We start from the raw sequence: 26,811 nt of genomic DNA, 5'->3' as shown, positions 1-26,811 counted from the left end.
CTGACATTCTATAAAATTATAGCTTAAGAAATTATTACAAAATTAAAATGTAAAAATATATCTTTGAATTATATGAAAAATATATTTGTATCACAAAAAAAAGAAAATGTGTCAGCTTGTCACATCTATGAAGAATCACTGAATGAGTTATTTAAAATATGCACCTAAACAAAGTGTATATTTTTAGCTGTTGTAAGTTGTCACTTTTTATGTGCATGGCACCAAAAACACTGCAGAAACAGTGTCCCATCATTATCGTCACATCTGTCTCCTGAGAGCATGTGCACAATCACTGTGGATAATATTTGCCACATCACAGGTTCACGTGCTGTTTTTCCTTTTTGTTTCGCTTGTTATTCTTGTTTAAATTGTTCTGCAGGATGTAAACATCTCTATGCAAAATGGAAAAAAAATGCTTCTGTCTGCACTGAAGCACCACATCAAAATGAGATAAATTCGGTATATTTTGGCCATTCCTTTTAGAAAGCAAGGGAATTTAATCAGGGCCTTTTTCTTATTTATCCTCCTCCATCACATCCATATCAGAGCCCACATTGACCCCTTAAAATACTGAATGTTCTTTAGGGAATAAAAAGCAGTAGTCAAACAAGAGTTTTCAACTTAGCAAAATTCTCACTTCAATCATGTCGTAATTTATACTAACATCAAGCAAAACCCTTCTACTGACGTAAAAATCATTGTAGGAAGCCTTTCCACCTAGTAAAGGCAGTTTCCAGGGCAAGACTGAGAGCATTAATTTTTAAAAAGCACATGTTTAATTCAGTACTGGTACAGGCAATAGTTTCATCTTACACTATAAACTCTTAATTAAGGATCCCTTTATAAAGTGTTACAGTTTGCTGACATTATGTTTCAGCATGTGGTCCTCACCTACCTCCTACATACAAGAGTGATACACAAAATGTGACAAATAGAACTTCAAGTGAATATCAAGGGAAAATGTAACATATGCTGTTCTTAATATGTTGGTAAATGTACTGTGTTAAACACATATAAAGAATGTAAGACAATAGTATAACTATAAACTATAATGAGCCAAACACACGGGCTGAGTTTCGACAGTTTATTATGTTGAAAAAGAAGACAAAAAAATCATGCACAGATGAAAATTAAGACATGATAAATCATTTAAAAATATTTTGCATACAAATAAGAAAAGAAAAAATCATTTCAGCATTTGTCTATATATATATATATATATATATATATATATATATAACCATATTTCTGTCACACAGCATATCAGCAATATTTTGCATTATAATAATATTCTGCAATGTCTAACTTTTCAATACTGTAGCAGATCTGTTTCAATTTGGGATTTGAAATGGTTTCATTTACTTTCTTCCTTGATTGATTTCTCTGGTTTGGATTAGCCAAACCAGAAAGACTGTCGAAGATGTCACTTTCTTCTGCCAGGCTTTCTCTTAGAGTAAACACTAAAGTATGTGAAATTATTTCAGTTACAAACTGACGCAGATCTGTACTGGAGGAGCCGAATGTCAAGAGTCCATCTCCAGTGAGGCAGAAGGAATGTACCACTGAGAAATAAATACTTCATTTTTCTTTCAAACAGAAAAAAAAACATTGCTTAATCGGAAAAACAAAGATATAACACCAGAACAAGGAGTGTCAAATCACACAGTACCTTCAAGATGTATAATTTTTTGATAAAAGTTAGTAATTTTTGAGGTTTTGGTAAACAGATTGCATCACAGTAAACATTGGCTGACATCTGCAGGTTCAGGATCTCGCTGCCACTATTTGAAGGAGGGTAAATTTGGCACTTTTATGCTGATGTCACCAATGTTGATGTTTCTGGGCATTTCCGGCAGGTTCATGTTCTTTACAGCTGATACGGCACGAGCAGGCGCTCCTGCAATACCGGCCTACACACACACACACACACACACACAAAACACACACAAGGAGGGTTGATAAGATACAAACCAGTGAAGCAAAACACATGCTGCACACAACCAGACACTGAACAGTGAATACTGGACACACACACACACACACACACACACACAGTGCTAAACGGACTACTAGACAGAAAAAAAATGTAAAAAATTAAACAAGTCAACTGCTGACAAAATGCAAAAGCACTGACAGCTACTGAGACAGACGACGTGTGCAAATGTACATTCAGATGCCTTCATAGCTTCATATGCACATGCATTATTATGTTTCTAGAAGGATTTACATCACAACCAGAGCCAATTATGAGTCAACTTGTGAGGACACTAGACCACTCATTCACTAGTTTTGATGTACTGAGCAGTACTGGACATTCATCCAATGGACAGAAGGCAGCATTGCTTGGAAAGTGGACCCACCGGACTCTTGAGGACCGATTAGGGTTAAAAATGCGAGGAGAGAATTGGGTAAAGCAGAAAAATGGATTTGGATGTGAAGACGGAAATGATGTTTGGATAGATAGGTATGTATAGAACGTGTGCATCAGCCATAATTACACAGGTGATACTGTACCTCCAGTGGGTCGAATTACTTCTGGAAAGCCTACACATGACTGTGGCTAAAGTGTTTCTGTCTAAATGCATATTTGTGAATAGAGGAACAAGAATATTGTGCAGTTTAGACATCTAAAGTGTTAAGGTCTGATGATATGAGAAGGTTGTAAGTCTACTAGGACTAAACTACAATGAAGAATCAACTCTCAGGGGACAGAGGAGGCTCTTCACTCTAACACAGTGAATCTCAATGTGAAACCTTATGCGAGGAATTTAGTGTTTTTGAGGGAAGCACAGACGTTTTTTGAACTCATCTGTACAGAGTGAATGATTTGATGTTTTTGTCTCGACGGTGACATTTGAGAATCACTGTGGTTAGAGATCCCCTCCCAACTGAATCTTTAACAGACTGACCCAAAAATGAGCAAACGGCTCAAAACACAGAGAACTGCGGGTTTATTGCCTCTCACAGAAACGCACTTGTGAATCTTTTAGTGATATGACACCCGCAAACTATGTCTGGAATGCAGATTAATCCCTTTCGCTGTTTCACAAGGTTATGTCAATGGAGCGCTTGTCTGAAGGACATTCCTCCCTCTGCCAGGAGTCAAGGAGACTTGTGTTGGACGGAAAGACGTCCGTAACGGCGAGGAATGCTGATCCAGCACATAGGCTCGGCGATCAGGAGTAGTGTTTTGGCTCACAGTAGGTCGCCTGGAGACCCGCTGTGTCAGTCCATTATGGTGGGTTTTTAATCAAATGCTGTGTGACTAACATACACAGAAATAGTAACAGCAGCTGTGGAGCACACAACAGTGGTTTGATCCACTGTAAGTCAGAGGGCCTTTCAAAAGCTCACCCACTGCCCGCCCAATCTCCTGTCTGGGAGGATTATCAGTGCTAGAGAACCACGCAATAAAAGCTCAGAAGCTTTGTTTGAGACAAACAACATCTAGTTTAAGAACACATTTTAGGAAAAATGCTTATTCCCTTTCTAGCTTAGAGTTTAGCTTGATTTAACCCCCTGCTTTGGATGTACACAGTTGTGAGTGTTTATCCTTCCGCAGTGGCGCTTCTGTGTCACTTTGCAATTACACAACAAAATGACTAGTTACTGGTAGGGTTTCTGTGCCAATGTGTTGAGTTTCGGAAGCAGATCATGTTCGAGTTGATGCTAACGAATGTTGCAGATAAGATACTTTTAGCAACAATGTTGCAACATAGAAAAGAAAGGAGACTTTAGAATTGATTGATGAGAACAGATTGTTGGAGCTGTGAAAACAAGAAAGCTACACATGACTACCTGTGGAGAATACTTGCACTACGAGGAATTCATATATAGTTAAAGTCTACTAAATATTAAATTTAGTTTGACAGAAATAGTATCTTATCAAAATGACAATCCCTGTGAACACGGTGTATTAGCTTCTGATGAGGTGCATGTCTGGTTACAGCGTAGGGTTTATGTTTATGTGTTGATGCGCCACAGCTAGCTTCAATTCAGAAGGATAAATCAAGCTCAGATGGGAAGATCTCCTGTCCAGACTATGCAGCCTGAGCCAGCAGTTTAGTGTGTTGAAAGTAAACCAAGGGAAAGTTAAATAAATGAGTCTCCTGGCTTTGTCCAAAGATGACAAAACTCACCTACCAGTGCCTGTATAGCTCGCTGTACAAAAACTAAAGTGTACAAGCAAAAGAATTCAGTGTGTATCGGTAGAGTACGTGTCAAACTATTTCTTGGTTCACAGTAGTAATTTCTGTGTCTTTTCTGGCCAGCAAATAATTCCCTGTAAGCTGCACTTCAGTGAGCTTTGGAGGTGTTGGCGGGTTTTATTGAGGCTAGACTTCTAGCTTCGGCTACATAGCTAAAATTCAGATATGAAAGTCCTCATATCGCTACAGGAAAGATAATAAGTACATTTCCAAAATGCCAAACTATTTATTTTTTCCACTGAATCATTTTAGGTTGGATAAATTTTGGCAGTCATGCAGTTAGACACAAATCAGATAATGAACATTTTGCCTAAAATGTGTTTTTCCGTGACGAAAAAAATTGTAAAAAGAAAACCTTGAAAGCTGAAAACATCGCACCTGTTAAATTCGTATTTGTTTGATTTACAGGGAGTGGACAATATGGCAGGTACTTCTGACAATATACACAATGCAGCATCACAAAGCAGGGCTCCAAAAAGGATCATAGAGTTGAATCTTCACCTCTCTGGTACAAATTTAACAAAGTATTACACTGGATTGTGCTACACTGTCAGGTGCTTCTCCTGCACCCTCAACGAAATGAATGCTTTGTGTTCCCAGTTAAAGAGAGAAACATTTTTGGGTCTGCCATGAAAGATTCATTCTGCATGTTAGTGACGTCAGTTTTCTATTACATGGAGGGCCGTATGGAGAGACTCAAGGGGGAGTAAACTTCAGTTAAGGTTACAGTACTTGGTTGTAAATTTAGCAGTACCTGTGTCTACCTGTCCTGCCTGGTAGACTGAAAGATAAACGTCTGTAAAGAGAGAGAAGAATGGAAAGAACTGGACAGGGTCAGGAAAAAGAGGAATGAGGAATGTTAAAGCAGATTAAAGTAATTACAGTTTATCTCCACAGAAAAAGTGATAGGACCTATCATACACCACATCTGTAAGCTCCAAAGTGATATTAACATTCTACTGCAATTGTTTTTTTTTTTTGTTGTTGCACAAAAAATATACAAATATAAAGATAGAAATTAAGAAGAATCAGTTTGATGAAATAACACTGATGCCGCTTAATCGTTCTTTGCCAGTTTGGAAGAAGAACAACTCGTTCCTTGTTCCCCAGACACTGCCCTATAAATGAACAGTGCCACTTTCAATTAGCATCAGTGTGAGAAACAAACTCTGTGGTCTACGGTAGGTCCAAGAGGGAAGAGACAGAGCAGCTCTGATGATCGTAGAACAGTAAGAGACTCTGCTTACAGAACGTCAATCGAAAAAGGAAAATTCTGTCTGGTTAAAAAGCACACAATGCAGCTCAGATTATTAGGAAAAAAAATAGACTTTGTTAACAAAATTCTAATGTTAGAGCATACAACTGATCAGCCAGTTAAAAACCTGACAATGCAACCCTTCACTTTGTCATGTGAGCACACAAAATACATCAAATTCTTGCAACTTTGTGACTTGTAAAATGTAAATAAGATTCCCAAGAAAAAACAGACTCGGCGTTTAGACGTTGCGAGTAAACTGTCAGAAAAGCCAGATCATTAGTGCCGTGAAGTTTTAGGACAATCAGAGGCTAAAATCCACATTGTGCAGAGCAAAAATCATTTCATGAAATTGTCTCTGGCTGTCTGTCTGATTAAAACTTTCCAATAATTAAATGAATGCTTATCTGCTAGCAGAAGCTGTATGGGAAGCAAAGCAATGTCCTTGCATAGAGCAAATATCTAAGCAAGGACACTCACTTCTGGACATTCGAAAAGCATTTACTCCAACATGAACAGCGTAGAAAATTCACATTCTCCTCTAGAATAACGAGCATGTAAAGACACAGCCTGTTTTCATTACCGTATGTCAAATTTAGATGACATGGGAGGTTTAATGGTCACAGATTCAGGAGGTGCATTGGACAAATGGTGCAGCTAAGTCTCCGTAGTAATGGCAGAAGTGATGACTATGATTCTGTGTTTTCTACAGGAGAAAATATGTCGAGTCTTGATCTGCGTTGAGAGCAGTGCAGCAGCAGGAGGAGAGGCCGAAAAAGAGCACAAACACTCAAGAGTAGGTAGGGAGCATCCACAAGGTCACTGGAGAGACGCATGCAGGGTGCAGCATACACACATGCCTGCATACTGGATACGATACCTCAGAGGGTTTGGAGGTACAGTCAGGTCAGACATACACTGAACTGGCAGGGTCACGCTTACCTCAGACTTCTCCATCTTGTTCTGGGCGTCCACCTGCGTGATGATTTCATTCATGTTGGTCTCCAGGACCATCCCGCCCATCACCATCTCCGCCAGAATGTTGTGGACCTGGGAACAACATGACGTTCACAGGGTTTAAGGATCAGGCTAATTCCTGGGTAGGTTTTCCACGGTATTGGGTTGCCAATGAAATCACAATGCGAGAGATACCTCCTCAAACAGTATTTATTTTTGACAGTTTGGTCAGTATTTGTTGTTTTTTTTTGGTACAAAGTTACTTTTGTGACGTTGAATGCCATCTTTTTATTTTAATTTTTTTATCCCAGTTTGGTCCCCAAATATTTGTTGTCTTTGAGCATAATATGGGGTTCTTTAAGGTTAATAAATGACAGCATTGTTTGCACATTCTATTCCTATTTCCACCTATCAGCCATTTTAATATCAATATTTAAAGACAGCAGACAAGATTTATTGCAAGAACGTTACAGCTGCAATCAAAACTCCAGTAATGTTGATTCATGATCAATTAGTGTGCCGACTATTTTCTCAATTGATTAATACACTTTGTTTTCTATACATGTCAAGAACCCATATTATGCACATTTACAGGTTTAGAATTGTAGCTTTGGCATGCCTTATTGTTAAAAAAAACAGCATTATTTTTCCTCATGCTCAGCAGTACTGCAGCACTTCTTCTCAGCCTGTCTGAGCCTCTCTAAGACAATATTCTCAAAAAGCTTAGTCTGCTCTAAATGGTCAGCCGTCCTGACAAAAGCCAGTCAACAAAGGTTACATACTGCCATTTCACATACATTAGTACATGCAAAGAACTGTTGCCCTAACAGAGGCAGCGCTACTGAGGAAATAATAGTAAACTGCAAGGAGCGGCTAAAACTACGCGCTCAAAAGCAGTTATGTGAAAGTGTTACATAGTGACATAAATAAGCAACAGGAAAAAAGGCTGGACATCTAACAAGGTGTTTCAGGCATGTATAGAGCAATGTTCTCTGTGGGATAGAATAAGTCTCATTAGCTTGGACTTCATGCTTTGTAAGTTTGTAGACTTTAAACAAGCACAAAGAAGCTTTATAACAAACTAAAGTAAATAAGGGGGGAAAACAAAAAGCTTAATATGGGTTCTTGAAGATTATTGCAGTTTTATTACTTTTCAGAACATTTTATTCCTATTTCCACAAAATGCACTGGTCAATCATTTTAATATTATAAGTTAATTCAATTCAATTCAAATAATTTTATTTGTCCCCAAGGGGCAATTTAAGGACAGTGGACAAGACTTACTGCAAGAACATAACAGCTAAAATCCAAATTATAGTAGTGTTGGTCCATGATCAATAAATGTGCCACCTCTTGGCTCAATTAATTATTAAATTTAGCTTTCTATAAATGTCAGAAAATTGTAAAAAAAAAAAAATAAAAATGCAGTAACAAACTGCCATAGCTTTAGATTATATATTTAATTTGCTCGTTTCATTAAAGCATAAGCCTGAAACCCAGAGACGATCAGTTTCCTATCAATTATGATAAGGAAGAGCCTTTTGTTGCATGAAAATGACTCGCGTAATTAACCGACTAATTTGCTAAATAATGAATAGACTAAATGAGCTCTACATTGCAACATTTCCGGTATTAAGAAGTTGCTTGAAGCCACAAATGTCACAACTGTTACACAACGTGTTAAAGCACAAGACAGATCTTCAGGTAAGCGTGACACTATAACACGAAGCAATAATGACTACGGCAGAATTTTACGACTGATTTGTGGCTTTACAAAAGATTGATTGCATTCCAAAGCTCACAATCAATAATATAAACACATTACGTCACACGTGAAAATGTCCTACCTTGTCAACGTGGAAAATTAAGTCAAGTTCACAGACATTCTCAAAGCATTTGTCCAGCGTTTCCACAAATACCTGAAAATGGGGCAAAGAAAACAGACTTGCCATTGATTGTAACATGAAAACAAAACCAAGAACAACACAGATTGCCAAACATGGTGACAGTTTCCAGGCTTTTACCTGGATTAAGTCTAAAATTCCTAGTTCACTCTCTGAGGAGTCGACACAAAACACAAAGTAGAGTGTGGCGTAGTGTCTGTAGATGAGCTTGTAGTCTGATCCGCCGATCAGCCTGGAATATAGGAGACAAGAAAAAGTTCTTTGGAAATGGACACAAAAAGTTGATCTGGGATTTCTAAGTGGACGCTGAAGCTCAAGATGCTCAATCTAACTGAGGTTATAAAGAAAGTGTTCACCATTTACACATACAAGTATAGAAAAACCCTGCACTCTACCATCAGCATAGCCTGATATAATTAGCATAAAGTAAATTAGTTCATATTCAAAGAAACAACAGTCCTTAGTCAACAAATGCAAGTATAAGACCGAACATAAACCAACATGTGATGATATTATTAATTATATATATATGTAATAAATGAGTGTTTCTCTGGTCTGCTGCTGGGTTTGATTGAAAATAATCAGTGATTGTGTTTCTTTAGTTACAGGAAATGTTGTAACCCGCCCTGAATCCTGTGTAATCACTTGAGGGGAACCGTGAATAAAGTGATTCTTCTCACAGCTTTGAATGTTTGGTAACTGTGATATCCTGCTTGAGTTTTTTATTGTATTTTTTGTCTCATGTGGCTTTAATTTCATATCATTTGAGCAGACAGACCGTGTCGAGCGGTCGAGCAAGTGGAGTTTCACGAGGTAAAAGGACATCTAGTTCCTCGTTCATGAATGATAAATGAACATCAAACAAACACTGTTACTATCGATTGGCTTTCCTAAAGCCCTCTGAGTTTTCCACTACAGCATGAAATGAATTCCTGTAACGCTGCATCTGCTGGGGTGTTTAATTCCTACTACGTCCTCAGTTAAAACCCGCGTCTTTGGCAAGTAGACACAGTCAGCTCACAACTTACATTCCTCCTTCTAGGAAATTACAGACGTTCTCATCTCGTTTCGAGACCAAATGGAAGGTTTCCCTGATGATCTGTTGCTCTGTGTCTTCACTCTGCAGGAGGAATGAATAAACAGAGACGAGATGGTAACCAATGTGTTGTTTAGGCACTTCATTGCTTCCAGTGAGCCATTTCATTGTTACCAGGCACAACACAGGCCTGACAGGTAAATTAATGACCTCTCATGCCTCTGTAATTCCTTTGTCTTATCCAAACACACCGTAACACCCAGAGGCGACAGCAGCAGTGATTTTTAGTGTACAAACTGAACCAAAGCAGGCTTATCTCATAGTGGAAGAGATTGTGTTTAAAATCCCAAATATCTTGAGGCATTTATTAAACTGACACGTCAACAAGAATCACCTGCATTAGATTGTTTACTGGCTTAAAAGGCAAACATGTTTCAGGTGACTTAAAAAGAAAACGAGTGATAAAGTCCAGGAGAAAGCGTCGTAAACATGTCATCTTGTGTTTTCATTGTGACCTCAGCGATCCAATTCTTGGATCAGACCTTGTTTGTTTGCAGCTCGAACACTGAGACAGCCTCACCAAAGGGTGCTAATGTCCTTTCAGGATCCATAACAGGTCAGTGAGCACAAGGAGGGAGGAGGGAGACCGGCGTGGAGCTGGCTGGAGAGCCAAGTGGGTCATGAGGCTTGTAGCACTAAACCTGCAGGGCTGCGGTGACCACGGTTTAATGATACGGAAGCAAGACTGAAAAATAGCAGCACCTGGATGTGCCTTTTGTTGGGAGCTTTAACCCTCTGAACTACAGAATCCACCGGCTCTATTTGAAGAAAAATAAAATAAATCACCAAAATGACGCCATTTATCAGAGCAAGTTATAACAGAACAGAAGGAAGCATCGCATTTTCAACTTTCCAACAGTCCTTGAACTAAACATGAGTGACATGACATTTGATTGGACAAAATCTGAACCAACCAAAACCAAAATCTGACTCTAGATCATGATATTTCATTAAAATCACTGTATTCTGCATGTCAAATTTTAAAAACTACCAAAAGACAACCGTTAACTCGAACCACATCCTATGAAAAACAACACTTGTGCATCTCGGTACAACTGTGAAGTCATGAGTGAAACAGTCATGTGACAAAAATTCATTGACTTCTCAGCTGAACTGCAGGCTGAATTCACACAGAGAGGAGACAATGATACAATTCTAAATAGCAAGCTATCTATATTATAGAGCCAGCATTTTTCCTGCATTTGTAACACCCATGGGGACTGTAATTAAAATTGGTGCATGTGGATTTCAAGTTTTTCATAAAATAAATATATTTTTTAAATATCAAGTTCCCTTTGTTGTTTTTCTTATTCATGGCATTATCACTGTGTTACGCTGCACAAAAGACATTTTTGTGTTCTCTCAATTTCAAGGTACACTTGTGTTGTTTCCATAGAGATGAAAGATTTTATATCCCAGTGAAAAATGTGAAGAGAGCAAATAAAACACTGAGAAACTGCTTGATGTTCAAAAGGGTTCAGGTTCTTGTGCTATTCTCTGGATCACTTCTGAAACATCAACTTTCCTCTTGCAATTTGGAAACAGCAGCAACAAAGCTCCACTGTAATTTCATCATGGGAGAAAATCAAGAGCAAACAGGTGGCGCATAACCTCTAACAGCATGCCCAGTTTGACTGCGACCATGTTTGCTTGCTGTATTTTTGCTGTAAACGGTCCAAAAAGGGCAAAAATGCAAGAGGAACAAACTCAAAAAGGGTCTCTCGCAGGCTGCAATATAGTTGTAAGTATATAAAAAGACATTTAGTAATGAATAGGTGTCAGCAATTGTAACTTCTGCTAATATTCTGCTTCTATCAATACAGTTAAATTTCACTATATTGCAATTCATTCTATGTTTATACAACAAATCCACTTTTTGGGTGTGCACAGGAGTCACAGTTATACCTGCTTACACTGTAAACAATTTATTCAATCTTTATGTTAAAAAAAAGAAAACTACAGTAATGAAACTACGGAGAACAAATTGAAGTGTTTGAAGATAAAAATTCAAAGCCAAGGCTACAGTTTAGGACAGAAATTCGCATTATTAGCTACGATAAATCAACCAATAGTGCAGTCTGTCATTGCTATTTATTTTTTTGAGGAACTGTAGAACTGAGCTCTCTATACCGCTACACAAAAATGCTGGACACTTAGTTGCACTGATGGTGAGTAAAATTCATGTGCTGTGAAGTTGTTTGTGCGCTTATTTCACTCTCCTCTCCCCTTCGACTGGACAGATGCTCGGGCTTTACGTCTGAGCCAACAGGCCGCCTTTAACCAACACAGCAGCGCCTCTTCAGCTCTACCACTCAACACACATCATCTCACCTCCATATACCATCTGCACGTCCACTAACGCAAACACAGGTCCAGTTTTAACAATAAACTAACTTAAATAAGCTAAATGCTGGGGGTAGTTTTCTCAGCTCCCAGTATGTGTGAAACATTATATCCTGCCAGCCTGTAAGCCGACACCTCGGCTTGTAATGTAACAGATGGCGTTTACATCGGCTCCTTTTAATCCAATGAATTTCAATTTATCCTCCACGCTTTAACGTCTACCTCGATAAAAGGATTGTGCAACGTGAAAAACTGAAGCTGAGGACCGTTTTTATCGTGAATTAATCCGCCGTTTTCCTACCTGAGCGCAGGATTAAAAGTGTAAAATGTTTTATTTAAAGCCTTGTTTTGTCTGACTGACAGTTCAAGGTATCGACTTTCCAATGAAGTTAAACAGAGGACAGCTTCAAATCATCAGAGTGGACAATTTGCAAAGATGAAGACACAATCGTTTTGCTTTCATTCTTGAAATATGAGATAAATCATTCATTAACTCTAAAAGAACAACTGCCAATTGATTTTTCTGTTCAACAAAAATAAATCAGTTGAATAGATGTGTAGTCTGGAGAGAACAGAGCTTCATTCAACTCTCTGTTGTTGCTGTTATTGATTAATCATTATGTCTATACAAATGTCAGACAACAGTAAACTACAATTTTTCTACAGCTCGGGGTGACATTCACAGACGTCTTGTTTTGCCAAAAAGCCGTCGGAAATCTGCAGATGAATCATTTTAGGGACTATTTTAGAGGCTGATTTATTCGTTCTTATTGTTGAGCAACTGTGCCAAACATCCTCAGCTTCTCATGTCTAAGGACTGACTGCTTTTCTGTGTTTTATATGATTGTAAACTCATTTTTTGTGTGTGATGTGTACTGATAGTTGGAATAAAACAAGCCAGAAGAGGAGTTATCGGCTCCCTGCATCAAGTTTTTGCGACTAGTTTTGCTGCTGAGCTTTGAATCGACTGTAAACAGGCAGTTTCTCAACAGGAGAGAGACAGTTTTTGCTTCATTTCTCAACATAGTCCACTTTAACTTCAATACACTTGGTCCATTGATGTTCAAGCTTTACTATCCCTTCAGGAATGTCACATGTTCAGCCTTTAGATTCTCCCCACTGCACGCTTGACTTCATCATCACTCTGAAAATGGCGAAAACGCAAGTGTGATTTCAGTTCAGGAAACATGCAGAAGTCAGGCGGTGCAGGTTGGGTCAGTAAGGTTCATGGGGCAACAGTTGAAAACCACATTTCTAACACCTGTGCTGTGTGGTCCAACACATTGTCCTGGAGCAACAGCAGCCAGCCCGAAGTTTTCCTCTCCTTTTTACTTGAGTTTTTGTAAACAGTGATAGAAGGCTTTATGGTTCACAGTTACGAACCCAAAATGCGAGTTCCGCTCTTTGTTTGCAGTAGGGATTATCCAGTATGGGTGTTTTTTGTTTGCTTGTTTGTTTGTTTGCTTGCAGGGCTGATGCCGATAACTGGTAATTGAGAAAGTCCGATAACCGATATTTGGGCCCGACATTTATTAAATGTAATGTTTTACCAACATGTGATAGCAGAGAACCTGTGACTATATCTGAATCTGTAAAATAGGAACAGGATTAATTAAATTAGGGCACTCTCCTGTTTAGGTGAGATCAACCGAGATTGAACAGTTCATCTCCTGCATCAGGCCTAAAGTAGCGCGTTTAATTTATCAATAATCGGACAATAAAATGCAGATTATCGGAAAAAGGCCAAAGATCGGCCGCAATAATCAGCCAGGCCAATTAAGACTTTTTAAAGTACCATTCTAAAGTACCATTCTACAAATATTAGTATTTGATTTGTGTCTTTATGTGTGAATTAAAGTTGAGGTTGTGACCAACGCCCAAGTTTCTGGCTTCAAGTTCAAGATCAGTGGTCCAAGGTGGGTGAAAATGTCGCTAGAAATGTGGTCGGGATGTAAAACCAGGTCTTGTGATAAGTTGTAGGCTAATTAGAAACCATCCGGCAAGAAAAATCAGTCAGTTTGAGAAGCCAACATAAGTTTCTGTCAGTTGGTTGAAGCAGCAGGCCTCGTCTGGCACGATCATCCAGCTGCTTGGTCGGGCTCTGTGTGCTCCACCTTGGTATTGTTATAGTAGTATTAAACATGGAGGCAGGCAGCCAGCTTTGAGAAATAAATCCAATTACGAGAACAAGCCAACGCAGCTTGCCCAGCAAATGACATTACATAAGCTGTCATTTGTTACCTGCAGCTCCAGGTACTCTGGCTGATGCCATCCCCACTTAATGGCAGTGATCTGATGGCAGCAGCGGTCAATGTTGGAGGGTCTGGAGTTGGAGGGAGCACGAGTCACTCACAAGGGCGTCATTAAAGTCATGTGACACAAACAGAGAACTCAGACCAGTGTGCTCATCTCCTCCACAGCTGGATCTCACAGTCCTGTCCATACAGGCTCAGTAGGAATGTGATCGCCCCGCTTCGGCTTGCACACCTTAAATTATTCATATTTTTAAAAGGACACACCGCTGACATCTTAGCCATCAGAGTCCCACTGTAGCAGTAAAAGTCCACACTTCCTTCTCATTCAATCAGCCTGTTACATGCGTGATTTCTAACTGACTGCACGAGAAAACGTGAGAAAGTAACATTACATGCACAGCTGATGATTTTCTTAGTTACTTTTCTCCATTTTGGCAGATCAATCATGCAAATGCACAGACAGAAATAGCAGCAACAGTGCTAAAAAGCAGGCTTGTTACTCACATAATGCTCGTAGAATTTAGACAGCCTCGGTTTCCCATGGTTGTTGAATATTAAGATGGCTTTAATCATGACTGTAGCTGGTCGGAGGGAGGCGGGGAGCACAAAGGGATCAGTCCGTCACAGACTGGTGTCCGTCGGCTCCGGTCAGCCCAGATCTGGCTGGGGTTCGGGGCTAAATCCCGTCTCGGTTTAAGGTTATCACGGGATAGCTTCGAGCTACACGCTGCTACTCCTCCATCGTCTCTTTACGGAAATATTCCACGTCAAAGGACCAGTCATGCTCTCCTCCTCCCGCAGCTACGGCAGCCGAGAGGGCTCAAACCTCCGCCGCGCACAACTGCAAAGTACCGAGGAGGAAACAATGAAGCGGTTATTTATTGATTTTTGTCACCAAACGTGATGTTAGGATGAATCATGCAGTGCACTCCGTGAAATAAATCATAAATAAAAAAATAAATTAATTAAATAAAAACATTGTTTTTGGTGTATTTTCTGGAAAATCTACACTATAAAACCTATAAATGCACATTACAGTAAAAGAACAATGGAACTCTTTGTGCCTTTCTCAAAGTCAGCTTTAAAAACTAAAATGAAGAATAATCTCACGAGCAACAACTAAAGAGAAGCTTTATACAAATATTCATTGAAATAATAAAATAAGTGAACATTATTTTAATAAGGACTTTGTATTAAAACAATGAAAACAATAAATACTCTGAGTAGGTACTGCACATTTTATATAGTGTACAATTTTTAAGTAAATCCGCAACACAGCACTAAATGTTTTAGCAGCTCAACCTTGTCCTAAAAACTTGTTCAGCAAAAATAAGTAAATGAATAATAATAGTGACATTCTATATTTTTCTCTATATTTACTCTCAACATTTATATTATTATTGTTGTTGTTGTTGTTTTGTGTATAAAATGTAAGAAAATAGGATGTGTTCTGTCATTTATTAGTAAATCTACAAATAGAAAATGCAAATGCTAAATAAATCCATAGATAGTAGTAAATGCACATGATTTTGTCCAAGAAAATGACGTTTAATTACCTGTGTGTCCACAGTAAAACCAAAAGAAAAGAATTAAATACAACAAAGCTTATTTAAAAAAAAAAAAATAACAAGTTGGGCATGTATCTATCGTGAAAAAAACAGGGCATTTTCTACTTTTTAATGATGAGGAAAATCTGTATTTTAAAAACGGACATGGGCTATAATTTATTGGTGTGTCTTTAGTGAAAAATGAATCAAACACTTAAACCACAATTTAATAACAAAACATAATAAAACAAAACAAAAACATCAACAATTTTTTTAGTATTTTAATCCTAACCAGTAGCCAGTATCTCCACAGTGAATAATCATCTATAACTTTAAAAAATCCTTTGTCTATTATTGAATGCTGTATCTATAGTAAACGTAGGATATTTTCAGTTATTTAATGCTAAATCTATCAGATCAAAATTGAACAGTTCCATAAAACAACAGTAAATGTGCTGGCAGCTCATTTGGCAAAACAAATTCTGTATTTTAATTCTGCTTCTACTGTGAACAAACAGGACACTGTGTTCTTTGTAACGGTGTAACAGCTTTCTTCAGGGATCAATAAATAGAAATTGTTGATTATTAGTGTGTCTACAGTACATTGAGAGAAACAACTGCTGGGCATAAAGTCTGCATTCACAATAAACACAAACTTAAAAACAGACTGAAAAGAATGATGATGAAAATAAACAAATGAAATTATCAAAAATCAAATACTAATATGAGGTGAGTGGTTATCTTTAGTGATTTTGTACAGTTTCTTTCATGGATATCATACTTTCTCTAACAGACAAATTTATTTAGAAAGTCAGTAATTCTTTTGCTGTTAACATGAGCAGACAAAATCAAAGCAATATGTTTAGGATGATCAATGAATTTACTAAAGCAACTGAAGGTTAAGAAGAACAATCCATGTCCAAATTGTTATGGCATAGTTTTGAAATATTTCAGATTCACAAAGCAATTCTGGATTAGATATATGTCAGTGTGAGAGCAAGTTACTTACTTTATGTTGTGGGAAAAATGTGTCAAGGCCTAAATAGGAGATTTAAACCACCATTTATTGCCACTGTTTCTACTCTATATTAATCAAAATTGAGCAGAAATAAGAGATAAAATGAATGCATATAACTGTGTTCTGTTTAAATAACACTTTGCATTTAGCCAATAAATATTATTTGTTCTCATAGAAGAGCTTTAGTTTGTCATTCTGTATGGATGGTCCTGGCTGGTTAAAGTAGATGCTCAGTTTCAGCCAGAAGGTGGAGCAAAAGTACATCTGGTATTGATGATGTGGCAGCTCAGAGGAAAACTTGGCTCAATCTCTGATGCAAGGAAAGTTCTCCCGTTTTCTGCTTCCAGTAAAATCACTCTCCCTCAGCCAGAGAGGGTTTTCCTTTAACACCCTGACACACTTACAACACATATTCGGTAAACAGGGAAACAGGTGGAGAACTGGGAGTAAATGGCCTGCATACGTCTGAAAAGGAATGTGTTGCATGTATAGGAATGATTTATGGTGAAAATGTGAGAGAGGAGTGACTGAGAAACAACTCCAGAAACATCCCACTGGGAGGATGCTGGCTGTACTATCAAAAGCATATGGTTGAGTGTGATTTTGAAGATATACAATGCACAGGGAGGTAGAAACCTAAAGCATTCAGCTGGGTTGCTCTCTTGTTTGTTTAGAAGTAGATTCTCTCTACTGGAGCAGTTTTCATCTCAGACAGCAACGCTGCACAGGTTTGGATCCACCCAAATGCAGATGACTCAAATGCCAAATAAGAGCCTTTACTTCTATGCACATTTTCCCTAACAATGGGTTATTTTTGGGTTACTTTTCTTTATTTTCTGATCCATTTAACCGCATATTATCTCATCATAACATAACATAGACTAAAGTACTTTAGTACTTTTCCACCGACGCTCACTCACACCCACAAAGCCGGCATGTCCTTATTGCATAATCCATCATCGTGTACCGGACACAACGTTTTTTGGGTGTGACAACAATAAGTCAGAAGATGAGGACACAAGTTTTCATTCTTGAGTCTGTTTTTCTTCCCTTTACATATTTCAACAGGTTTTTTTAAATTATATATATATATATATATATATATATATATATATATATATATATATATATATATATATATATATATATATATGAGTCTATTTGTCATGCTTTTGAACACATTCTTAAATACAACCAAAACAAGGATGATTAAAGGTCTGAAAATAGGAAGCTGGACTCTCAGACCAGCACAAATTATACCCTCTGTTTCCAAAACCATCCTTGATATCATTAAAGTCCTTTTTTCCCACGTTTGTCTCTTCCAGTTCCACTTGTTTGTGAGCCTCCTCTCTGCACACACCTTGGCCACTGAGCTGTTGAGTTTCTGAGACCCACAGAAAGAAGCTGCACAGCTATTGTCAGAGGAAAGCCTCAGTGGGAGAGAGAGAAAGAAATGGGGAGAAAGGGGGGAGAAGAGAGGTTGTGTTTGTGACAACGTGGTGCGCTCAAAGAGGATTAGTCCAAGTTGTTAATCTGTGAGATGATGGCACATTTTTATTAAAACACATCAAATAAATTTAAAGTTATTTCTACAGAGGAGGTGAGATGCAAATGCTGCCTCGTGTGATTTTTTTCTGTGCTATATTTCATGCCAAAGTTAATTTAAATTGGACTCTGAGCTGTGGGCGTTCACCCATTTCCATAATGGTACAGTCCATCACCAGCTCGCCCCCAAATTGCAGCGCTAGCCTATAAAAAGTGAAGCACTGTGCAAAGTTTGGAAGAACAATCTGCTGTGAGAGCGTTATTTTTTCTTAAGCTCGAGAGAAATTATCTGCAAACTGCAAAATACAGAGATGGAGCAGACTGAGGTGGTGAAGCCAGAAACTCTGGACGACCTGATCAAAATCCTGCACAAGATCTTCGAGAGTGACTGCATCAATGTGGAGGAGGTCCAGCACATCATGGAATCATATGAGAGCAAGCCCCAGGAATGGAAGAAATATGCAAAGTTTGACCAGTACAGGTAAAAAGAAAAAAAAGTTGTGTTTTATAACCTTCTAGTAGCTACTCAGATATTACACATTTATTCTACTGATGCACCTTGATCTGATGGGCTGTTTTAACTCATTTTAATTTGTGCTATCACTTAAAAAATGAAGAGAAAATCTATTTTGAGTATGTATTTTATGTTGCTGAATTCAGAAACCACTCTTCACTTAAACTTATAACAAGTTTGCTTTATAGATAAAATCTCCTAATAGAAGTGACTATCCTCTTTAAAATATCATATTTGAATGAAAAATATTTGCTTTCTACATACTAAAGAGCAGATTTCCTCTTAGATTGCTTGAATTTAAAATAATTAGCTTGCATAATTTATATTTCTGTAGCTATTCATGAAAAAACACATGGAAAAGTGTTTACTCCTCATTGCAGTGGGGGCTCCTGTGTGGCTGCTCTATTGAAAAAGCTCCCAGTGTTTTGATCTGTGAGGCTCAATGGAGGGTGGCTGAAAGGGGTCATCCAATCAACACCCAGAAAGGAAACACACCCGCCAGCTTTTTCTTTTTTTTTTTTTTAGGGATTGACCCTCCACCATGGAGCTTCAGCTGCCTCAAAAATATTTGGAGGTTGACTCATTTCAGAGCACAAAACGTGCAGGGTGACGGAACATATTTAGAGAACAGCCAGGGCCACTGGCCAGCCTGTGGCACGAAGGGGAGGGTAGTGGATGTTCTCTCTGGCAAAAAAAAGTCATCCTGATCGATATTCGTGTAGATGACACATTTAATTTGTAGCTTCTCTATCCACAAAAGTTTTTTTCTCAAGCAGCAGTCATCAAATGCAGGTTTTCTGTGTGGAAAACTGACATTATCTAAATAAGTGAAAATCAAATGATCAAATCTGGACATTGCAATCGAATAAACCTCAAAATGCTTGAAGAGTCACGTTCAAGTTTAACTCTGACAAACCAGCAATTGTGTCTGTTTCATGCTTCAACTTGACTAAAACACTTTCCAATTCCAGTGCGTTTTGCAATAAAAAGTTTCCAAACTTCCTCTTGAATGTCATTTACAAACTTTAAGTTTTCATCACAAATGCAACAAAGATGAATATTGTGTCATACGATGACATGTTAATGTAACAAACTGACCTCTTTTGCAGATACACAAGGAACCTGGTTGATGGGGGCAACGGGAAGTTCAACCTCATGATTCTCTGCTGGGGTGAAGGCCACGGCAGGTGAGATACTTTCATGTGAAAAAGAATAATTGATCTTGAAATATTAATGTCAATATGATGGCTTATTATTTATATTATCAAGAAATCAGTGTGTAAGCTTCGTCAAAATCTCTGGTGGCCCGTACAGGAAAATACGGGCCACCAACTCCTGCCAAATCTAAATTTCTGGTAGCCCGTACAAAAAACTAGTGGCCCATACTTCACGTTGTTTACATAAAATAAAAAAATATATAACTTCTCAGGAAGTCAATTTCTTTTAATGAGCTCTTCTCTTACAACCTGCTTACCATTAGAATCGAAATAATCAGTCTCTCATTACAAAAAAAATCAGTCTCCTTATCTTTACAATCACAACTTAGTTGAACTAGATGTCCATCTGCATCAACTCATCAACATCTTCAAATTGTGCCAGTCTCTTGAGCCCAGCAACTGCTAAACCTCCACACGGACCCTGCTGAATCTCAAAGCTGCGCACAGTGTAGCCAACTCCTCAGTAAGGAAAGTCGCTAGAAGTCGCTAAATGACGTCATCGCCTAATTTGCATATTTCCCAGTTTGCATGTAATTGTAATCAACGTTGTAGGAGAGAGGAATAACATTGTGGAAGAGACCAAAAAGTGAGTATAAAACACCCAAAATATGTTTTTGTACTAGAGACTAAATGCTGTGGTTTATTTTAGTATGACAGTGAAGAAACATTTTCATTTATATCCCGCTCCGTAAGTCTGGATGGGATCTGTAGTGACTTTGCGCATGCGCGATTCATCTGCCGTCTGGCCGCGGAGTGATGTGTCCTCTAATCCAGGGCTCCAGACTAACTTTTTTTCCTAGGAGCACAGTGGCCCCTAACTTAAAATTTTAGGAGCACAACCAGAAAATTTAGGGGCGCACACCAAAATCGACTTGCAAAGTAAATATTCACATTTCCCCTCATTTTCACTGTATTACTGATAAATACTTGCATAGTAAATGCAGAAACTATGTTTTCAATTAACATTTCACTGTGCAGCACTTGACAAAACATAACAAGAAAAGCACTTAGAAAGTGCAGTACTCCGCCAAGGCTGCTCAGTTGATGTATAATTTCCGACAGATGAAATCTCTAATAAAAAGAGCTTGTGCTGAGTACAGGCATGTGTTATGCATGTGCACGTTATGTATTTATACCAAATCGCGCGTAAATTACTCTTATAAATGTCTGTTGATCAGTTCATCAATTTTGGCAAGACTTTGTTTTGCTAATGCTAAAATAACCGTTCCTTTCAGGCTTTTATTTTGAAGGTATATTTTTAATGCTACAGGCTTTTATTTTGTGACCATTCCAGCAGCACAGGAAGACAAGGGCAAGAAAGGAGCGTTCAGGCTTATTTTGTGTTCAAAATAAGGCTGAACGTAAATGAAAGCTTTGTGAAACAGCATGAACTTCACCGTTATTCGCCCCCCCGCTCTCACTATATTCGTCTCCTTTCTTCTTCTTTTGGAGTTAATGTCAGTTGGTAAACCAGCTCATTTGCGCATAACTGTCTACTGGGCTGAAGTGTGGAGCAGAAGTTTGTCAGCAACAAAAAATACTCAATAGTAATTTTTTTTAAAAATCGGCAAATTTACTGATCGCACCTGCACGAGTAGATGAAAAATTCACTCGCACTCGCTCAAATTTTGGTCGCAAAATGTGACCATTTAGTCGCAGTCTGGAGCCCTGCTCTAATCAGACACTGAGACTGCTGCGGGGTTACTGGACTGACAGCCTGTGCTTTGGGAGGGGGAGAAGCTCACAGCAGCACCTGCTGCTCGTTGAAAACAGTAACTGCAGAATGATCCGAGTTTTCCTATCAGAGTCTCCAAAACGGCAGAAAAAGTCGCTAGATTTGTCGCTAGTCGCTTTTGACAAAAAAAGTCGCTAGGACGCTTTGGAAAGTCGCTAAGTTGGGAACACTGCCTGCGCAGAACAAAGCGAAAGGTTAGAAATCTTTCAATTTATTTATTTATTTATAAAACGCTTGTCGCCCGGCCGGGCGATTAGAAATGTATAAAGTGTATCTGTTTATCGCCCGGGCATCGTTCTGGTCGCTTCGGGCGACTTGGCGACCGCGAACCTTACACACTGGAAATCTCTTTAAAATATTATTGTGTGTTAACACAGTCTCATGTATTACCAAATTTAAACAAATTGAATACATTTTCTGAATAATCCGATTGTTTTGTACTGTTTGCCACTTTAATCAAGGGCTTTTCTCTGGCAATTATTATGTCAACAAAGATATGGAAGTCCAGTGTTCTAGTCACTGACAGAAATGTTGTGTAAATAGACACTATTTGATGAAATCTATTGCATGCCCTACTTTGCACTCAAGTGTCACCTGAACACTTAAAAATAATGCATTTATTCAAGTTGGATCATTTTTTGATGTGCTGCAAACCTTTAGGACACTTTTCATGAAATGATATATTAAAGGACACTCATAAGCTGCTGTTGTTCATGTGAGAAAAAAAACATTTCTTTAACCAAAACCCTCCTGTAGTGCTATTAATTTATCTACTTTTGGAAAAACTGGTGGATGTAAGAATCTACCACTGTTAACAAGTGGTTTTATTAAATTCACTTTGAGGTAAAACATGCATCGTTGCTCTCGTAAAGACTTGATGTTTCTAGGTGTTTTTTGGCTTTATCATTAAGAAGATGCAGTAGTAGGAATGTGGTAGGACTAATGGTTACAAGTATAGATGTCTAACAGGTTTTATTCACAGTATTCTCATTGTGAGCTTCTAACAACACAAACCCCAGGACCCAAAGTGTCTCACGTTAATCCCCAGATATTTTTACCTTTCTAGATAATCTTTCAACTTTGCTTCTCCTTTAAATGTCACAAAGAGCTCAGAGTCTTGACAGATTCTGACACAGCACACTTGTGTTTCCTTTAACGCTCTGCAGTAGCATCCACGACCACACAGACTCCCATTGTTTCATGAAGCTGCTGCAGGGTCAGCTGAAGGAGACGCTCTTTGAGTGGCCCGAAAGCAAAGCGAAGGGCGACATGGTCCAGAAGTCACAAAGAATCCTGCAGGAGAACAGGGTTGCTTACATAAATGGTAAGAAATGAAAGATTTTATGTTCCTTCAGTACTAATGCCACTTACATCTATTGATATCTGCATGTTTGTGCATTAGGGCAACGTGAAAACACAAAGAGACTCTAACCTAGAGTTCTGTCCCAAAATAAATCCTAACAATCAAAAGTAGCGTGTGTGAAATACAATGAACGAAACTAGTGCCTCCAAATGTACAGTTTTATAAAGTCTAACGTTTCAACTAAGCCGAGGCACATGAGCATCCAGTGACTCTGTCCTATTTCAGAGCATTTCAGTGGTAAAAACTCCTATGTACATATGTTGCTCATCCATGCATGTGTGTGTGTGTTTGCATATTTTAGACTCCATTGGTCTGCATCGTGTGGAAAATGGCAGCCACACAGAGAGTGCAGTGAGCTTGCACCTGTACAGTCCCCCTTTCGATTGCTGCCAGACCTTTGACCAGCGTACAGGACACAGGAACACTGTCAAGATGACCTTCTGGAGCAAATACGGAGAAAGGACTTCATTTGTAAGGAACTTTTTATGACTTTGATGCATTCACATTCAAAGAAAGTTGCTGTTAATCAAGAAAAAAAGCTGTTCTTTTGACCTATATTCCTTGCAAAATCCTTTTCTGTGGGCCTGTAAGCTTTGAAACTATAAATGTGGGAGGCTAATCCCAGAGTCAGCGATGTTGCGACAGTAAGCAGAAACTTTTATTTATAACATGGCAAACCCCTACAAGATCTTCCTTTTCAGAGGTACAGTTCATGATTTGTGCTAAAGATCTGCTTATATAAATGCATCACTGCATTACAAAGCACATTGTGAGACTTCAAATCTACAAATCAATGCAGCAAACGATCAGCACACTCCTGTTCTTGGAGTTATTTCTTGCATATTATGGTACACTACCACACACAGCAGAATTACAAACTGCTAGCTGAACACAGACGTCTCCACCCCTCAAAGTTACTTAATTAGCAGGAAGTGGGAAGTTTTGATAGTTTATTGCTGCTCTCATTAAACAGAGCCTATGAGCAGTTAAAGCAGCACCCCTAAAGACTCAGGAATTAACAGAAGGTTTCCATTTCCTAACCATTTGGTGTGTTTTCGAATTGCTTATGCTTTAAAAATGTTGTAACATCATGTCTTAGCAAAAACATTTGAGAAAGTGTTTAATATCAATGGCAGATAAGAATCAAATTAGTCCAATTTAACCGTTAAATAAAATCAGAAATTCCAAAAGTTAACACATATTGAATTACAGTAGAGATAATGTGACATAATATGATACGTTAAGAGGTAAAACAACAGGAGCTGCAGTAAAGGGTTTCTGCCAACAACATCGGCCTTATCTGAAATCTGCAAGTTGTATAAGCATACCTTGACCATAACACTGTTACGTCCATTAGATTGCAACACTGAACAGAGGAGATAAGATAGTAGGAGAACATGAGTGTGAGTACACTATGAACTTGAGTTGACATACACTCATTGCGCTCAACAACCGATGTGGTCTGAGGTTGTTTTTTGGGTTCAAATAGCCACTCGGTGCAATATTACGTTGAAAAACCTGACTTTGAGTAGTCCTGGTTTAACTTTGGACTTAAAAGAGATGCAATGACTTAACTCCACATTTTCCATATGATCTTTCTCTCAGGAGACCACCGTTTCACAAGAGAACAACTAAAGGTCACCAAAGGAGGCTCCAGACGGTGAAGACGGTTGCATTTAAAAATGACAATGCTATGAAATTGATTGAAGGGAAACTGCTGGGGAGGCGAAATGTGGACCTACTACGACTAAGCAACCCATTTAAAAATCAGGAGCGGGCTGGTTCAAAAGGACACCCCAGTAATTAGAATGGCTTTATCGCTGCCCAGTGTGAGCTTGGCAAATACTGATGAGCACAGGACGAATGCATGAATAGGCTTGGACATGGATTGAATCTGCCCTTTGTTTGCTGGGCCTGAGAAGACCCTTTCCCAATAACAACATTCCTGTCCATCCCTGACCTGTGTAACCACACTTTTGTAAGGTTATGGCCCATAGTCAAAGAGTTTTTAACATTTGAAAAAAAGGAGGATATATAATGTTTCTCTTAAATTTTATATTTCAAGAAAACAGTTCTGCAATCAGTAGCTCTGTTCTCAATGGAGTATTTTTATAGCTGTCTTTACTGTCGATTTATACCACTCAAAATTGTCTTAACGCCTGTTGGAAATTGTCATGGAATGTCACATTGTTTGTACAGTCTAACTAAAAGAAGAAAAAAAGGTTTGTTCTACTTGCATTCGGGAGAAGAAATGTAAAGCTTTAGAGTTGTGTTGTTTTTAAAAGTGCGATGCTTGTAATTTATTTGCAGGGTATCCTGTTCACTGCAGGAGTGTTGAAATCAGAAAGCTCCTAAAATGTGTTCATACTAAAGTTCTGGCCAAGAGAGGTTTTGAGGAGAGAATCTTTTGTATTGTTAGCAGGCAATGTGTTTAGATGAAACTCTTCCTTTTTTCTCAGGATTTTGGCATATTTTGATTGTAGCTGTATTTATATAGTACGTAGCTTTACAGCGTAGCACCTCTCATAGCACTGTCAAATACATGCATGGTTTCTGTAATGCAGTAAATGATAAATCTGGCCATAACTGTCGAACATTAAACACCATTATTCTTTCACATAACTTCATTTTGTGCTGTCTTCTTTTTTCCTGTTATATTTATATATATATATATATATATATATATATATATATATATACATAGCAAATGCTGAGGGAAAAAAGAAAAATATTATTTCTTTGTCTCAAATATGTACGGTGCAATATATTTATGGGATGTTAGGTCATAGTTTGATAATAGCGCAGTGATAGTCACATAAAAGTGCATTACAGTAGTTCAGGAAATGCTGATAAGCTCTGCTTGGCACCAGTCATGCACTTGTGTGTTTTTCTATCTGTACTTTGGTTTGATGGAAATATTGAACAGGCAGTATACTGACTAATAAATAGATTATGCCAATGGTACACTGATTACAGTATTAAAGTACGAGACATGGATGTCTGTGTCAGAGCAAACATCTTTTCGTGAATTAATTCGAAAGATAACCAAGGATGGCAAGGAGTGTATGTGCAAAGCTTCATTCCTTTGAACTACCGAGCAATTAATACTTCACCTTGCCCTCTATATCAGTCGCACATATTAGCCAGACTACTGCAGACTGAGCAGAAAACAGAGTAGGTAGCAGTATGTGGGGCTAAATTGCACATCATTCTATTAATTTGCACTATTTTTTAGTGTCTGTTGCAGAAATCCGTGGCTTCTTGATCCCACATTGTATATTTATATGAAGATAGTGCTGCACTGGGGCTGAGGAGAAGAGGATGCAGAAGACAGGGTTAGATGGAGGCAACTGATTCGCTGTGGCGACCGCTGAAGGGAAAAGCTGAAAGGAAAAGACGAAGAAGAGGCTGTACTGGGGCTGAAATAGACATCGTAGTTTGGTTTCTATTTGAACTAGGACATATAAATGTACCTGTATAAAGACAAGGAAGCCAGTACAAATGGCAGTTTTCATTAAAGATATACATTCATGCTAAAAAAGTAGGGAAATAAATGGTGTCATCTGAAATGATCTTCTGTAACCCTGCATTTGGCTGAGATTCAACCTCAAACTGGTGACAAAAACAAACAGTTTGTTTAAACGTCAAACGTACGTCATTAGTAGAATCTCTTCATTATTTGCCTTTGCTGAGAGCACACGGTGCATCAGGGAGATGAGTTTGTTAAATAAATCTGAAGTCTTGTCTGCAACAGGTCAGCCCTGCCGTGGCCCACTGCCAGTGTTACGCAATGATAAAGCGACAGCTTCGATTGCCCCAAGAAGGAAAGTGTTTTTTATTAGAGGCCATAATTA

General features: G+C 38.4%; 2 protein-coding genes across 3 annotated transcripts; one reads left to right on the top strand and one right to left on the bottom strand.

Moving 5' to 3' along the window:
- Window positions 1-1,070: 1,070 nt before the first annotated feature.
- ap3s1 (adaptor related protein complex 3 subunit sigma 1) lies at window positions 1,071-14,831 on the bottom strand. 2 transcript variants are annotated; one of them, XM_022192299.2, is made up of 7 exons: window positions 14,523-14,831; window positions 9,353-9,444; window positions 8,445-8,556; window positions 8,268-8,339; window positions 6,406-6,513; window positions 4,963-5,004; window positions 1,787-1,910 (listed from the first exon to the last, which is right to left on the bottom strand). In XM_022192299.2, exons 1-6 carry the CDS (start codon window positions 14,589-14,591, stop codon window positions 4,969-4,971), a joined length of 489 nt encoding a protein of 162 aa, XP_022047991.1. In that variant the 5' UTR covers window positions 14,592-14,831; the 3' UTR covers window positions 1,787-1,910; window positions 4,963-4,968. The 2 variants fall into 2 exon arrangements, with proteins under 2 accessions (XP_022047990.1, XP_022047991.1); XM_022192298.2 differs by lacking the exon at window positions 4,963-5,004 and having other exon boundaries at window positions 1,071-1,910; window positions 14,523-14,830.
- A 3,519-nt stretch (window positions 14,832-18,350) lies between these two features.
- Window positions 18,351-25,579, top strand: cdo1 (cysteine dioxygenase, type I). Its single transcript, XM_022192300.2, has 5 exons — window positions 18,351-18,609; window positions 19,752-19,829; window positions 22,761-22,918; window positions 23,259-23,428; window positions 24,563-25,579. Exons 1-5 carry the CDS (start codon window positions 18,440-18,442, stop codon window positions 24,590-24,592), a joined length of 606 nt encoding a protein of 201 aa, XP_022047992.1. The 5' UTR covers window positions 18,351-18,439; the 3' UTR covers window positions 24,593-25,579.
- The last annotated feature ends 1,232 nt before the right edge of the window (window positions 25,580-26,811 follow it).

The sequence above is a fragment of the Acanthochromis polyacanthus genome, chromosome 7, assembly GCF_021347895.1.
Source record: "Acanthochromis polyacanthus isolate Apoly-LR-REF ecotype Palm Island chromosome 7, KAUST_Apoly_ChrSc, whole genome shotgun sequence".
NCBI classification, from domain to species: Eukaryota; Metazoa; Chordata; class Actinopteri; family Pomacentridae; genus Acanthochromis; species Acanthochromis polyacanthus.
The sequence above is the reverse complement of the archived record's forward strand: the minus strand, read 5'-3'. Positions and strand labels throughout refer to the sequence as shown.

Bases quoted from the DNA above. Each gene is read 5' to 3' on its own strand.
- ap3s1 (XM_022192298.2), bottom strand. From the start codon at position 14,591: ATGATTAAAGCCATCTTAATATTCAACAACCATGGGAAACCGAGGCTG. The intron at 9,445-14,522 runs GTGAGTAACAAG...TTCCTCCTGCAG, and splicing joins CTAAATTCTACGAGCATTAT to AGTGAAGACACAGAGCAACA. The intron at 8,340-8,444 runs GTAAAAGCCTGG...CCCCATTTTCAG, and splicing joins GAATTTTAGACTTAATCCAG to GTATTTGTGGAAACGCTGGA.
- cdo1 (XM_022192300.2), top strand. From the start codon at position 18,440: ATGGAGCAGACTGAGGTGGTGAAGCCAGAAACTCTGGACGACCTGATC. The intron at 22,919-23,258 runs GTAAGAAATGAA...TGCATATTTTAG, and splicing joins CAGGGTTGCTTACATAAATG to ACTCCATTGGTCTGCATCGT. The intron at 23,429-24,562 runs GTAAGGAACTTT...TCTTTCTCTCAG, and splicing joins ACGGAGAAAGGACTTCATTT to GAGACCACCGTTTCACAAGA.